At 40.5% G+C, this 17,179-nt stretch overlaps 1 protein-coding gene across 1 annotated transcript in view; it reads right to left on the reverse strand.

The window, feature by feature from the left end:
- chrne (cholinergic receptor, nicotinic, epsilon) overlaps nucleotides 1–16,900 on the reverse strand; it is a 35,668-nt gene extending 18,768 nt beyond the window's left edge. The window contains exon 1 of the mRNA XM_062046362.1: nucleotides 16,747–16,900. Within this exon, the coding sequence (XP_061902346.1) occupies nucleotides 16,747–16,843 (97 nt within the window). The 5' untranslated portion in view covers nucleotides 16,844–16,900. The remainder of the gene's footprint in view (nucleotides 1–16,746) is intronic.
- Between the last annotated feature and the right edge of the window lie 279 nt (nucleotides 16,901–17,179).

The following is a 17,179-nucleotide window of genomic DNA, read 5'->3' on the forward strand; positions in this document are numbered from 1 at the left end:
TTCTACACTATATTTCACCTTTAGATTTATTCTCACCTATCAACCTCTTTTGGCTGTCTTTTTGACACTTACATGTCCAATGTAATGTACCATATACGTTTTAGTTGATAATTTACTAACATTATTATCATTAAAATGTAATATACAATTCTATAATAGGTGGCGACTTGTCCAGGGTGTACCCCGCCTTCTGCCCGATTGCAGCTGAGATAGGCTCCAGCCATACTTGCCAACCTTGAGACCTTCGAATTCGGGAGATGGAGGGGGGGTTGAGGTGGCGCATATTTGTAACAGTGTTAAAGTTGTTTATACGGTCACCCTCAGTGTGACCTGTATGGCTGTTGATCAAGTATGTCTTGCAGTCACTTATGTGTATCTGTAGGGGCCGCATACAACATGTGACTGGTCCGGCACGTTGTTTGTATGGTGAAAAAGCGGACGCGTCGACAGGTTGTAGAGGACGCTAAAGGCAGTGCCATCAAGGTACGTCCTTAATATTGTTGTCCGGGTGAAAATCGGGAGAAATTCGGGAGAATGGTTGCCTCGGGAGATTTTCGGGAGGGGCACTGAAATTCGGGAGTCTCCCGGAAAAATCGGGAGGGTTGGCAAGTATGGGTTCCAGCACCCCCCGTAACCCCGAAAGGGACAAGCGTTAGAAAATGGATGGATGGATGGATGCAAAGATACTTGGAAACTCTATCCTGTAGCCACACCCCTTCGGGTAAAAACACTTCCTCTGTTTACAATCCGTCACGTCAAAAATATACTTTTTTGATGGCTTATGATAAATACTACTACCACTAAAACTAGTTCGGAATTAAAAGTGTTCAGATTGTAATCATCTAAATATGAGTAGCAGCAAAGTGGACAGCTGTCAATGTTGTGGCTCAGAGAGCTAACGGAGGCGACAACGAGTAAGCTAGCTAGATGGTTAGCTAACTAGCGAGCTTGTTTCGATGCTCCTAGTTCCCGTCCTGCAACTCGGTGCGGCGATTAGGCAAGTCCAACAGCGAACAGCAGCAGCTGAGGTGAGCATTCAACACATTTTTTAGATCATATTTTTATTGGTATTTCATTTAAAAAACTCGGAAGTGATATTTTGTTGTGAAATTTATGTTTATAACATGGATTAACAGTTTTCGCAAAAATGTCATATGCCTGAATATTTGTCAACTAAACTGTCTTATATATATAATTTTTTTTCAATCGTTTTTTAACATTTACTTGAGTAATAATCACTACAGTTGCACACAAACATGAAGCCATTCGTTCTTGTGCATCACCTAGTTCTCGCATGTCTGTGTGGAAGCTAAAGATAGCTGAGGACATAGGCGCCGATCCCGTGGGTGCTTCGGGGCCCGAGCACCGACGGACAATGCCGAGCACCCACGTGGGATTGATGGCAAATTATTTTTCACCACCAAGCAAAAACCGTGCATGCTCAGAAAAGTAGCGCCAGATTTACCGCCTGTCCGAGCACCCACTGGCAGGAATGTAGATCGGCGCCTATGGCTGAGGGCGTGGCTTACGGGCTGGTCTGCTGGTCACAAGGTCGGCAAAATATTGTTTGAAGATGCATTTTTACACTATGGATTTCTAGTTAGTACACTGCGGAATCTACAGTCTGTTTAATATTTTTAATGTAATTATGTAAGCGTGACATCATTATTCTTGACAATCGGACTATAAAAATCTGTATTGTAGGCACCGTATTAGTACTGTAGTACTGTATTCAAGTATTGTAGGATTGTAGCCACACTGTGAGAAATTGGGTCAATCATGATCTAGCACAGGGGTCGGCAACCCGCGGCTCCGGTGCCGCGTGCGGCTCCTTGACCACACTGATGCCGACCACACTGATGCCGACCCCCCCGATTTTCCCAGGAGATTGATGGATGTCAGTGTCTCTCATAAATTATTCCCAGGGAAAAAATAATCCTATTTACACTCTAATTACTAAATAAAGGGCGTGCCCTAATTGCACTGCAGTAATTGTCCTCTATAGCATTTACATACAGCGTGCCAGTCCAGCCACATGTTGTTATTACTTGCACACACAGGAGACAGCAAAGCATACTTACTCATCAGCCACACAGCTTACACTGACGGTAGCCGTATCAAACAACTTTAACATTGTTACGTTACAAATATGCGCCACACTGTGAACCCACACCAAAAAAGAATGAAAAACACATTTCTGGAGAACATCCCACCGTAACACAACATAAACACAACACAACCATTACCCAGAATCCCATGCAACCCTAACTCTTCCGGTCTACATTATACACCCCCGCTACCACCAAATCGCCCCACACATCAACCCCCCCCCCTCCGTGCGTTGGTTGAGCGGAAGAGTTTGGGCTGCATGGGATTCTGGGTATTGGTACCGTCAGTGTAAGATGTGTGGCTGCTGAGTTAGTACGCCTTGCTGTCACTTACGTAAGCAAGCTGAAATTGCATTCTACGTGTGGTCGAGCAGGTACACTGTTAGGGCAGACTGTAGAGGGCGCCAAATGCAGTGTCATCACGCTCTGATATTCGGGAGTCTCCCGGGAAAAGTGAGAGGGTTGGCAAGTATGACGCTATCATACTTGCCGGTTCACCGTGCGTGACTGCTCGCCGTCTGTTCGCTGTTGCGAAAAAGCTAAGTATCGCTCTATCTGTGTGCTTTTAATTGTTCTACAGCTTTCTTTATCACTTCTCAAACATATTTAGTGGTACTATTTAACTTGCAAATCACCCGATCTCTGTCCCACCACCCTTTCCTCAGCTAGCTAGCTGCTAAGCTAGCGCGGAGAAAGGCAGCGCCGGTCAGTAGGAAGCTACTCCCGCAGACCGCGACCACTTCCCTGAGGACAGCAGGAACTTCACTCGGTGACAGAAAACACTGTGAGTGATGGCTTCCTGCGCGTCTTGCACCATACTCACGGAGAGGTTGGCTCTGCTAGAGGGCCGTGTCCGCCAGTAAGAGCAGAGTAATGTCGTAACTTTAGATGTTGCGGACACATCTGCTAGCTACTGTAGGCAACAGGGACTAACGTTTATTGATAACTGGCCCTCTTTCTGGGGCAAACCAGGCTTGCTGATGAGAGACGGCCTTCACCCTAACCAGGAAGGCGCCATCATCCTGTCTAGAAACATAGACTACTATTTAAGTCTCACTTGACTGACTACACTAGAGCAAGCCCGGTCACAGGCAATTACAATGTCTTTAGTCCGGGTGAGGAGTCAGTTAAGCTAGAACTAGCCAGCGCCAGGCTGGATAATCCATGTACGCATAGCAATTCTCTTAGAATAATACACAATTCACATAATGTTTTTTCTGTTGTGTCTGTGTCAGAGGTGGACATGCATTCTACTGAGGTGGCAAATTATGATATGTCCAGTCTATTGCAGCACCAAGCAAACAATCGGAAAATTCCCGTCATATCAATTCCTAGATATGGTCGAAACTATTTAAAGTGCACTACGCATAATAAACGCAACATTGTTAATATTGCCACTACGGATAATCTTAACAAAAACTCGTTAAAACAGCCCAATACCTATAATATGGGCTTTTTAAACATAAGATCATTGTCTCCCAAGGCGTTATTGGTTAATGAGGTCATTAGAGACAACAATCTTAACGTCATTGGTCTTAGCGAAACCTGGCTCAAACCAGACGAATTTTTTGCGCTCAATGAGGCATCTCCTCCTAACTATACGAATGCGCATGTTGCCCGTCCTCTTAAAGGGGGAGGGGGTGTCGCACTAATATACAATGAAAATTTCAACCTTACCTCTAACCTAAATAATAAATATAAATCGTTTGAGGTGCTTACTATGAGGTCTGTCACACCGCTACCTCTCGACCTGGCTGTTATCTACCGCCCCCCTGGGCCCTATTCGGACTTTATCAGTCAATTCTCAGAGTTCGTTGCTGATCTAGTGACGCACGCCGACAATATAATCATAATGGGGGACTTTAATATCCATATGAATACCCCATCGGACCCTCAGTGCGTGGCGCTCCAAACCATAATTGATAGCTGTGGTCTTACACAAATAATACATGAACCCACGCATCGCAACGGTAATACAATAGATCTAGTGCTTGTCAGGGGTGTCACCACCTCCAAAGTTATGATACTTCCATATACTAAAGTAATGTCCGATCATTACCTTATAAAATTTGAAGTTTTGACTCATTGTCAACAAGCTAATAATAATAATAACTGCTATAGCGGCCGCAACATTAATGCTGCCACAACGATGACTCTTGCTGACCTACTGCCTTCGGTAATGGCACCATTCCCAAATTATGTCGGCTCTATTGATAACCTCACTAACAACTTTGACGATGCCTTGCGCGAAATTATTGATAGTATAGCACCGCTAAAGCAAAAAAGGGCCCCTAAAAGGCGCACCCCATGGTTTACAGAAGAAATTAGAGCTCATAAATTATCATGTAGAAAACTGGAACGCAAATGGCGCGCGACTAAACTTGAGGTTTTCCATCAAGCATGGAGTGATAGTTTAATAACTTATAAACGCATGCTTACCTTAGCTAAAGCTAAATACTACTCAAATCTCATCCGCCTCAACAAAAACGATCCTAAATTTCTGTTTAGTACAGTAGCATCGCTAACCCAACAAGGGACTCCTCCCAGTAGCTCCACCCACTCGGCAGATGATTTTATGAATTTCTTTAATAAGAAAATTGAACTCATTAGAAAGGAGATTAAAGACAACGCATCCCAGCTACAACTGGGTTCTATTAACACAAATACGACTGTATATACGACGGACACTGCCCTCCAAAATAGTCTCTCTATTTTTGATGAAATAACATTAGAGGAATTATTACAGCGTGTAAGTGGGATAAAACAAACAACATGTTTACTTGACCCACTTCCTGGGAAACTTATCAAGGAACTGTTTGTATTATTAGGTCCATCAGTGTTAAATATTATAAACTTATCACTTTCCTCCGGCACTGTTCCCCTAGCATTCAAAAAAGCGGTTATTCATCCTCTGCTCAAAAGACCTAACCTCGATCCTGACCTCATGGTAAACTACCGACCGGTCTCCCACCTTCCGTTTATTTCCAAAATTCTCGAAAAAATTGTTGCACAGCAGCTAAATGAACACTTAGTGACTAACAATCTCTGTGAACCTTTTCAATCCGGTTTCAGGGCAAATCACTCTACGGAGACAGCCCTCGCAAAAATGACTAATGATCTATTGCTAACGATGGATTCTGATGCGTCATCTATGTTGCTGCTTCTTGATCTTAGCGCCGCTTTCGATACCGTCGATCATAATATTTTATTAGAGCGTATCAAAACACGTATTGGTATGTCAGACTTAGCCTTGTCTTGGTTTAACTCTTATCTTACTGACAGGATGCAGTGTGTCTCCCATAACAATGTGACCTCGGACTATGTCAAGGTAACGTGCGGAGTTCCCCAGGGTTCGGTTCTTGGCCCTGCACTCTTTAGTATTTACATGCTGCCGCTGGGTGACATCATACGCAAGTACGGTGTTAGCTTTCACTGTTATGCTGATGACACTCAACTCTACATGCCCCTAAAGCTGACCAACACGCCGGACTGTAGTCAGCTGGAGGCGTGTCTTAATGAAATTAAACAATGGATGTCTGCTAACTTTTTGCAACTCAACGCTAAGAAAACGGAAATGCTGATTATCGGTCCTGCTAGACACCAACATCTATTTAATAATACCACCTTAACATTTGACAACCAAACAATTAAACAAGGCGACTCGGTAAAGAATCTGGGTATTATCTTCGACCCAACTCTCTCGTTTGAGTCACACATTAAGAGTGTTACTAAAACGGCCTTCTTTCATCTCCGTAATATCGCTAAAATTCGTTCCATCTTGTCCACTAGCGACGCTGAGATCATTATTCATGCGTTCGCTACGTCTCGTCTCGATTACTGTAACGTATTATTTTCGGGTCTCCCTATGTCTAGCATTAAAAGATTACAGTTGGTACAAAATGCGGCTGCAAGGCTTTTGACAAAAACAAGAAAGTTTGATCATATTACGCCTATACTGGCTCACTTGCACTGGCTTCCTGTGCACTTAAATGCGACTTTAAGGTTTTACTACTTACGTATAAAATACTACACGGTTTAGCTCCAGCCTATCTCGCCGATTGTATTGTACCATATGTCCCGACAAGAAATCTGCGTTCAAAGAACTCCGGCTTATTAGTGATTCCCAGAGCCAAAAAAAAGTCTGCGGGCTATAGAGCGTTTTCTATTCGGGCTCCAGTACTCTGGAATGCCCTCCCGGTAACAGTTAGAGATGCTACCTCAGTAGAAGCATTTAAGTCCCATCTTAAAACTCATTTGTATAATCTAGCCTTTAAATAGACCCCCCTTTTTTAGACCAGTTGATCTGCCGTTTCTTTTCTTCTCTCCTCTTCTCCCCTGTCCCTTGCGAGGGGGAGTTGCATAGGTCCGGTGGCCATGGATGAAGTGCTGGCTGTCCAGAGTCGGGACCCCGGGTGGACCACTAGCCTGTGCATCGGTTGGGGACATCTCTGCGCTGCTGACCCGTCTCCGCTCGGGATGGTTTCCTGTTGGCCCCGCTGTGGACTGGACTCCCGCTGATGTGTTGGATCCACTGTGGACTGGACTTTCACAATGTTATGTCAGACCCACTCGACATCCATTGCTTTCGGTCTCCCCTAGACGGGGGGGCGGGGGTTACCCACATATGCGGTCCTCTCCAAGGTTTCTCATAGTCATTCACCGACGTCCCACTGGGGTGAGTTTTTCCTTGCCCGTATGTGGGCTCTGTACCGAGGATGTCGTTGTGGCTTGTACAGCCCTTTGAGACACTTGTGATTTAGGGCTATATAAATAAACATTGATTGATTGATTGATATCAAGCGCCATTAGTTCAAAACTCGCGGGCTGCACTAACATCAAATTTCCACATTAAAGTGCGTGCCGGTGCGTGTGTCGGAGACCCCTGGTTAACATAGCACAAAGCATTTAAGCTTTGTATGCAGTGTTTTTCATTTTAAATTTTTTTTTGTGGCTCCCATTACTTTCTTTAATTTGTGAAACTTGCCAAAATGGCTCTTTGAGTGGTAAAGGTTGCCGACCCCTGATCTAGCAGATGCATGTTGCGACCATGTTTTGTCAGCAAGGAAGCCAGTGTTGTGTTTTTTTGTCAGATACAAGAACTGTGTTAATGCGCTGCTATATAAATGAATGAATGAATAAATGAATGAATGAAAGGGGCTGCCAATATGGAGGCTTATATACTGTATGTCTGTGGAGAGGCGGGGCCGGCAGTCCAACAGCGGGGCAGGGCACACCGGATATATTACCTCTTTACTGCTCAAACGGAACAACCCTGTTACAAATATTACTTCAACCGATGGTAAAAATACTCGTAACGCAAGGTATTCACAAGAGATAGCTTGTATCTCAAGGTATTGATAAAGTGGTATCCCGCTGTATTAAGTTCATTCCAGACGGTTAATAATGAATAGGTTAGTATTTTTCATACTTAACATTATTCTGTTTGACTAATTTCACTTGAACAAATCTTTTCTAACATTCCACACAACAAAATAATAAATTAATGTATGCGGATATCATATCAGATTAATATTGGTATCGGCCAATAGTCAAGGCTCCAATATTGGTAAGGTATTGAAAGTGGAAAAGTTGTATCGGGACATCTGTAGTGGTGATTTAGTGGACAGCTATTAAAAAGCAGTTTTCTCCTACATGCATGATCAGAATCAGAAGTACTTTATTAATCTCCGAGGTGAATTTATTTAGTATTCATTTTGTGAATGTTGTCTGTCTATCTGTGTTGGCCCTGCAATGAGGTGGCGACTTGTCCAGGGTGTACCCCGCCTTCCGCCCGAATGCAGCTGAGATAGGCTCCAGCACCCCCCGCGACCCCGAACGGGACAAGCGGTAGAAAATGGATGGATGGATGGATGGAGTATTAATTTGAAGTTGAGCATCAGTTGCTTGAGTGGATGCTATTGTGTTTTAAATGCAGAAGATGGCTAATTGAAGTGCAGTGCAGGGGAGGAATAACAGTCAACTCCTTCTATTCTCAGAGATCGCAGATTTTTTTGTATCCATCCTTTTTATAATTTTTATGATGTTGCACCTGTTGTTTTAATTTAATTGTTGTTTTAATTCACCTAATTTTTTAACAGCACTTTGTCATTTTTATCTGTGAAAAGGGCTTTATAAATAAAATGTACAGTACTTACTTACTTATTTGCTGACATAAAACATGGGGATATTAAGCAACAACTAAGGAGTAATATAATTATTAACATTTCTGAATATTCATTTTGGGATTTGAGAAGACTGAGATTAATCATGTGTCCACTAAATTGGACATCATCTATCACTGGCAACATTTTGACTGACTTGCTGGGACATTGTTGTTCTTGAAAATACTCATATGTAGTAGCTTTTTGGCTGCAATAGTATTAACCTTCTTTAATTGTTTTTATTAAAGTCTACCAAATTTATGTGGATTAAGTCTTAATCTTATCATGGTCATAACAGTTATTTTTGACGTACATTTAACTGTATTGAAATATGTTAAAATATCATATGTTATGTGAACGTGTCGTTGACGCTCATTAAACACATTTCACAGGGTTCACAAAATTGCACTTAATTCTTTTTTTTCTTAAAAATGTATTTAATCAATAAAACCCCTAATATCTGTTGTCCACCTTAGAAAACACCTTTTGTTTCTAGAGAGTACTAAAAACACTTGGGGCAAAGTTTATCTTCGCTTGTACATAAGCTAGTTTATGACCATTTGCTTTTGATGACATGAAGTTATTTAAGTAATTTAAAAATAATGATAATTACTGTTTGTTCTATTTTAAAAAATGTATCTGTCCTTTTCTACGGTTTACAACAAAACATATCTAAGTTGCTCATGACGATGATAACAAGAAAAAGAAGGGAGGACTTCATTTTCATACAACTGTTATCAAATACTTCTTGGTCCCATTTACTTGCTTTAATAAAATAAAAATAATTTTTTTGGAGCCTTTCTTACCTTCTACTATATTTGTATATGATGTACTAGTAAATGCTCTATCCTCCATTTAAAACTGACTTCTATGATCACTTCTGTTTTGTCTTAAAGGGGAACTGCCCTTTTTATGGAATGTTGCCTATCATTCACAATCATTATGAGAGACAAGAACACACTTAGTTTTTGGGGCGGCGGAGTAACGATGATTTAAAAAAAACACTTTAAAGATGCGGCTAATGGGAGCCTCTGTTATAGCCTTCAAAAAAACTTTTGTCTTCTTGTCTGTGATAGTGATTGTGAACGAGAAGCAAAATAAAAAATAAAAAAGCAGTGCCCCCTTAAATACAAGAAAAATACAAGAAATACAAGAAAAGACCAAACATGTCCACACGAACACAGATAGTTTAAAAAACGCATAATATGATCTCTGTCCACACAAGTGTAGTTTTAAAATTGTCTCTGTCTACACACCAGCTGTCATGCACATGTTGTCCAATCAGAAGCCTCGAAAAGCAACCACAGCTGACTTGGTGGCATTGCACCTCTGAAATTATAATGTTTATTTCAATACATATCAATGCCAGCTATATTATCTTTACTGCACTTACACAGAGCCCTGGACACTTGTGGAATTATAACACATTCAATCAGCAACATGGTGCAGTGAAATGTCCATTATTTCTAAAATCAGTGCACACTAACAAAGAAAAAAAGAAACTTCTTGACAAGTTAAGTGCCTAAAGCGCACAGACATGCATGTGCAGCTGCAAAATTCTGGCGGAATTATAACGCATTTAATCATCAATAAAGTGAAATCTTACATGTGCAATGATGTGTACTTTGTTTTTAACATCAATGCAAGCACACTAACAAGGAGGAAGGATACATCATGTTTTGTTTTTTTAGTCGCTCAGGCGCGTTATTTGTGCATGCACAAATCGATACAAATGGAAGAAACAGACTCAAGTTAAATTCATGATCTGTCTTAAATAAGGATTAAAAAAATGAGATAATGTTGCACCTTCTTTTGACACAAAAGTAAAAGCTCCATCAACTGGAGGTTCGACAGCGATTGTATCCAAAACAGCTGACAATCATCGGCGCTGGCAGGAGTGTCGCAAAGCTCATTTTAATGCGTCTTTTTTGTTGTTGTCTCAAAATAGCAGCATGTTTACGTTCAACCATACAGTAAGTCTGTGTGTTTAAAGACAGCAAGGCAGTGTAGTTGGGCTTTGAGAATGGCAACGCACAGCCGTGACGTCATCAGAGGAGTACAAGTCTCCGTTTGTGCCATGTACACACATACGCTGAGCGGCAGTGGTGTGCCGTCAGGGCCAGCAAGGCCTTCTCTGCTGGCCTAACACAACCAGAAATCATGATCATAATTAAAGATAAAAGTAATTTTTGATTTACTTTCCCTAAATATCTAAAAGTATCCATGTTCTCTTCATGTCGTATTATGCTCCTTACAATGCTGTTGTTTTTTGGTTAAAGTTTTTAGCCAATCAGAATTCAGCTAGCTTATGTTGCCATGCTGTACAAAATTTGCTTGTGGCCTTCAGACTCAACAATGCAGCAGGCGTCTATGCACTGTAACGGGTACATACAGTTGATAGACAATTGCCATAGCCAATCAGATCACAAGTTGTTGTCAGTAAGACCTTCTAGCTGGCCTTACGCTGTGATTGGATACTCACTTGGGAGTCCCATTTGATTATCCAATCACAAGTTGCGAGAACAGGAAGCGGTGCCGGAGCCATACGAGCCATATAAAGCCACAGAAAACTCACTGGTACAATAACCACGAAGATCAAGTGTTTGTCTTACACCTAGTAATCCGCTGTGGACAGACGATGCCGAGAAATGTAGGTTAAGCAAGCGGTGCGCGCTCCCGCGAAGTAAATACATTTTTGGCAGGTAATCCCATTTTGGCACAACACCGTCGGTAAAATGGTTTCACCGCCACTTTAACATGAATCAAACGACTACGACGGCACCACTGGCTTATACGGCGTCGGATGGGTCCTACAAATTGTGAGTTAAAATACTGTATTTCTTTATTTTTTCATGTGTCATTTGTTTTATACAATTATGTTAATTTTGACAGTTCCATGTAAGATGTGTTTTAATTTCTGATGCGGGTTTATTGAATGTTAAATGCGCCGAAAAATAGACCCTTTTGTACACTGTTGAGGGGATTCAATGCTCAGTAGAGTGCAAGTGTGTTTCTGTATAGTATCTCTAGCCGTGTCCATGTGGTGACATAAATTACGGTATTTTGAGAGGTGAAGTCGGAGTAAGTAGGACATCACTGAAGGCCTAGGTGAGAAACACACGGTCCGCCACTGCTGAGCGGGGAGTTTTGGAACTCCACACTTTGGCCAGCGTTTGCGAAAGTCTGCGTCTTTAAGGACAAAAGTATGTGTTTGCGTGTGGACAAGAGGCCTAACCGCAGACATAATTATGCTTTTATTAAGTACCCGTGTCCGTGTGGACATGGCCTTTGATGTTAACTGGTCGTCCAACTTTGCACAATTTAAAGCAATGCAGGACTGCTTGTATTTGATACATGTTTTCTGATATTGAACCAATATCCAATATCAATATCGGATGGGGACCCCCTTTGTGACCACTATGCATGAAATGGTTGAAGTATGTATTTGTTACATGGGAATAATCTGTTATGTACAGACAACATTGTCAAAATAATCCCTGTTTGCACAAATATGAAAAAAAAAAACAACTTACAACTCTCCAATTTGCATGGACATCAGCAATTCCCATGCCTTTGGAAGGGAAGTTTGTGCACTCACTGTTTTTAACACCGTATTGACCTAAAAATACGTTTGTATATTTTTCCCTAGAGAAAAATCTGAAAAGACGTGTTGTCTTATATTTGGGATCTAGATAGTTATACATGCAAATCAATAGGTAAATGAGTCAAAGCCTCTCTTCGTGTCACTCACACACATCAATGATCTGAAGAGATGCAACTGCAATATAGAGACTTCCTCGAAAAAAGTGTCTAAAGGGTGTTATTTTTTTATGCTAATGTTTGCATATGCAGTCTTCACAATGTCCATATCTTGTAAAAATAAAAAATAAAAAACATGCACCATTTTATGTGGTTTCAGTTCAGTCAGTGTCATGTAAACAGACCCTTATTGACAATGTGCATCATTGAATCTTCATCATCCACAATGTAACACTTCTCAGCTGCAAATAGTCCAAGGGAGAGAAAGACAAAGGTTATTTCCGAACCCTTGCCTCTTCCCTCACAGCTGTCACTATGCTTAGCTCAGATTACACTACAGATGCGACACTTAAAACAGGCCTGAGTGTCAACCTCAGATGATCTGCAATAATCATCACTATAACTACAATATTCTATTGGTCGATAGAAAATTAGTCATGCTTCATTCCGTCTGTATATAGACACATTCAAAGTACAAAAAAAAAGCTCAAGCACAAACTAGGAGCAGAATAACAGAAGTGGAAAAGGGTAACATTGCAGCATTATTATAATAGACACCAACATCATTCTTTGATTGGCCCAACACACTTGAATCATTGGACTTTTTGAACATACTGTATGAGAACACAAACAGTTTTTCAGTGTAACTTTGTGTTCTATATTCTGCAAAGATCCTTTGTCTCGTTCTTGTCAGCTGTAATCTACTCCATTCCAATACTTCCTAAAATCAAAATAAATGTCTGAATGTCACCTCTTGTGCTTCTCAGATGGCACCTACTTAATATAATGACACTTGATAGGATATGTACAACAAAATGACTCGACAACTGCTTCAGAACAAATTTTTCGCTCAATGTCATAAGTCTTTCCAAAAGACAAGAAGCTTGTAGCCAACTATGTCATCTTGAAGTGATCATTCCCCTTGGCCTCATTCCCATCTACAAACCACAACAAAACATCATGTCAAACCAACAAAGATATTCGACCACAGTTATTTTAGAATAAATAAATCTTGTTCATAGTCAAAAGGAGAAGAACATGTTTTTATGCCCTTTGAATGTGGTTGTCTTGCATCAATTTTGTTTTGTTATTTGTTTTTAACTTAGTTCAACAAGAGGTTGTGAATTTTGCCATTTTTTGGTAGACCTGGGGATTGTTAATTATTTAGTTTAATTGTGTATTTATAAATGTGTACCATTTTGATGTGTCTGCTAGTTCGAAAGTGGTGTTTATAAATGTTATTTGACTCACTTTTATACTCAGTTGACTCAAATGACTCATAGTGTTAGTTAGCATTTTCAAATATTGACATTTGCTAAGGCAAATATTGCAAATGATCCATCCTTCTACCATCCTAGTCACGTCCGTTGTGTCCTTGAGCAAGACACTTCACCTTTGTTCCTGATGGGCCTGGTTAGCGCCGTGCATGGCAGCTCCCGCCATCAGTGTGTGAATGTGTGAATGTGTGTGTGTGAATGGGTGAATGTGGAAATAGTGTCAAAGCGCTTTGAGTTCCTTAAAAAAAAGGTAGAAAGGCGCTATACAAGTACAACCCATTTACCATTTTCCTCATTTAAACTCTTTCACCCCATCTAGCACATGCTGTCAACTGTGACTTAGTGTAACCTTGTGGAGTTGCTTGTAGCAAAGAATCAATTAACTTTTTATTACCTAAAAAGATCTTTGTATATAAACGTTTTACATGTTCACTATATGTCCTCAAAAGAGCTAAAGACTCCTATAGACTCGATGTGTCGCACACAGAACAATGAACAGTAAACTAAAAATCTGGTAGTTTTGTATTTTGCTTATCTTTATTTTTCTCAAACTGCTGCTTGTCCTCTGAGATCTTCTGGTGCCACGTCACACCATGAAAACCCTTGCTCTACATTGCATCTTTGCAGTAAAGCCAGTCACAGCTTTACACCTTTGTGTTCTGGGTATCTGTTGTACTGCGTAAGTAACCCAGCCAGGGCTGACCAGTAGCAAAAACTCTCTATGCGATTGTTTAGGGCCACAACCACTACGTGGCTTGGGCTTTCGTAAAGATTGTTTTTGCTTTGATTCAAGTCTGTCAGTTATAAAATCCGACATCATAAAATTTCAGATAAAATCAATTTTGCAGTTCAATTGTAGTAGAATTTCTGACCTTTGACCTATAGTTCATGTCTGTCAAAAATGTATGCTCATTTTGATTTCTCTTCCTCTTCTGTGGGACAAAAGTGAATTTTAAGTCATGTCAACCTGTCTACAGAATGTGTTGACTGTCTAAAGGATTCGAGTTGTTATGGAACAGATAGGGAAAACAAAAAAGACATTGACGCACTAACAAGAGAGATAAGAAAGGGATAAAGCCAAACGAAGAGAGTGTTTTGGTAGCCATTTTTTCATGCTGACGGGCGCGCCCGGGGGGAAAACTTTCTGTGTGCTAGGCAACTCAACCCAACCATTGTACCATTTGATTATGAGTAAAATAAAACTCTTGTGTTAAATCTACTTTGGTTCTCATTGACAACCTGGACTTTCCACTACACAATAATAAGTTTGTTTGAATCCGATTAGGAATATGGAACAGTACATAAACCCCCTTAAAAACCCTCCTGCTAGCTAAACTGAGTATCAACACTTCACTTCATTCAACACAGACGTCATAATAATGTCATCAAAGCTCACTTTTACTGATTCACACACAGCGCCAACATTGGGGAACTAGGATGAGGTGGTAGAAGAAAAGTGAAAATATGATAAAACTATTTGTTGCAGCATCGGACAAAGTTATGTCTAAGTTTTACTTTTGCATCTCATAGCACTTAATTGCAGAGCGTTCAAGTAACCTTGATTAAAGTTCAAAACAAAAAAGTTCGAAACAAAGTTTTTAAACCCAAGGAAGGCTTAAACTCCAGTAGATTAACACATTATTATACTTATAATAAATATGTAATATTATGACAATTATTATCCAATAATGATGATAATATACTGATAATGATATTTATACGCAAATCACATAGGGGTGATGAATGGATGGTCAGCGCCTGAGAGCTGCGGCCTACCATCATAACCTCACACTCCCTTCCCTCTGTTGCTAGATATCTCGAGATGTACGTTGTAATATGTATATGTGCTTTGCTTTGGAGGTTTTTTTCCCACTCCAGACTGGGCCCCCTTAGGAGCCCAGTCTAGATTGTATTTTTTTACTCATCCCTCCCCAGCGTTTTACCTTTTTCCCATCCTTTACGGGGCGCCTTGTGGCGACCCATCAGCGTTCCTGTTCTCCTAACCTTGTACACTGTTTGTTTTGTCTAATCTTCAACGGGTTTGTGCTGAAAACAAAGTTTCGTTGTACAATGAGAATAAAGACCTATCTATCTATCTAGCTATCTATCAAAAAATTACTTTTTAAAGTTTTCTCCAAACAAAATCTTAGAGACATTACAAGCTGCAAGCAAAACCCTTAGTAACATTCTTACATGTGTTTTAAAAAGCTAGTTTCAACCAATTTCAAGTCAATATATTTTTTTTTACTGCATGTAAATATACTGCGCGTGTGTATGTAAGGCACTGATGTTAGCTTTAGATGAGGTTGGGTGCCCTTCAGGAGTCGAATAACAATGATAATAAATAAGTATAATTAAAGACCAAAATGGGGCCACAAACAAAATCGTGTTCATGGCCACTCAGGGCTTTGAAACCAGCCACATACTTTTTAAAAAGGCTAAAAAAATGTGAATGCATATACTTAAAGACAAATCCTTGGGTTACTATTAGTTATTAATATGACATTTTTTAGCTTTTTCTTGCTATATTATGTCTTTTTTTGTCTATTATTTAATTTCTGTTGGGGGTTTTTGACAGAGGAGGGTCTGCATGCTCTTTCTTCTTAGTAGTATTACAAGCCATAAAAGTGGTCTGTACACTGCACACCTGAATCTTCACTCTTGCAGCAAATGTGTCGCCTTTAGCTGTCGTTTATATTTGATTGCCAAGTAAACACATTTGGCAAAAAAAAACAATTCCTGTTCCTTTTTAACTAATTGGTTTGAATGTAACTTAGATATTGGGTTTCACTATGTAAAGCACTTTGAGTCACTTGAGAAAAAGCGCTATATAAATGTAATTCACTTCACTTCACTTCACTAATGTGAACCACGAGTTTGTTGATAGGAATACTTTGCATCTATGCAATGTGTGGACAAACAGTCTCGGAAAAAAACTGTAACAGAATATCCTGTTTGTGAAAACGCAAACAGCCCTTCTAAATAATGTTTTTCAGGCACAAATAATCTATTTAGCACTGCTCAACATTCCTTGCTTTGTTTCCCTTAGAATAGCAACAACTCACCAAAGGAAAACCTCGCATATTATGGTTGATAATGCAAATCATGCAGGACCATGTATTTTGTTTACATCAGTACTGCAGGACCATTGGTCGTGTATTGGTTCACATAGCTGACCTTTACACAGCTGGCGTGGGATGAATTGCTCTTAAGTACGCCATTCACAATTTTCCTGTGACTGACAGGAGACCTTTCCATGATATGGTCTGACTTCCGACTCGAAAATTAATACATGGATCATTTGCTTTCCAATCTACTCTCATGCGCTCTGTAGGATTGCCAGTGTAGTTGCCATTCTTGATGAAAACCCATATACTGTCTGCGTGTCACAGACAGACGATTGATCAACAAATAGTTAGCCAATGGAAGTATGTTACCTACCATGAACCAGAACAGCCCAGAGAAGAGTGACAATTCCATAAAATAGCCTCAAACTGCATGCTGCCATCATGTTGTGGGGCCTCCTGGCTGTAGTCATGAACTTATAGCGAGACAGGGGAGAGGAAGAGTAAAGACGGTGGAGGAAGAACTCTAAATCCCACCGCCACCAAACCCCCTGACTGTGCCCAACCCGGCTGTCGCTATCTGTGAGCTCGAATTACGCAGCAGCTGCGGGACTACTAAACCAGAATGTCAAGTCACAGTCCCATCACCCACAATGATAATCATTACGATCATTAGACACCAACTAAATGAGGTGATGCCAGTGTTGTAGCGCAAATGTATTTGTGTAATTGGTTACGTTCAATTTTGTGGTGACAAATGTAGTGTTGTATAACTGCACTGGACCGCTCTTGAGATTTCTGTTTTCTAT

Source organism: Entelurus aequoreus, linkage group LG05, assembly GCF_033978785.1.
Source record: "Entelurus aequoreus isolate RoL-2023_Sb linkage group LG05, RoL_Eaeq_v1.1, whole genome shotgun sequence".
In the NCBI taxonomy this organism is placed as follows: Eukaryota; Metazoa; Chordata; class Actinopteri; order Syngnathiformes; family Syngnathidae; genus Entelurus; species Entelurus aequoreus.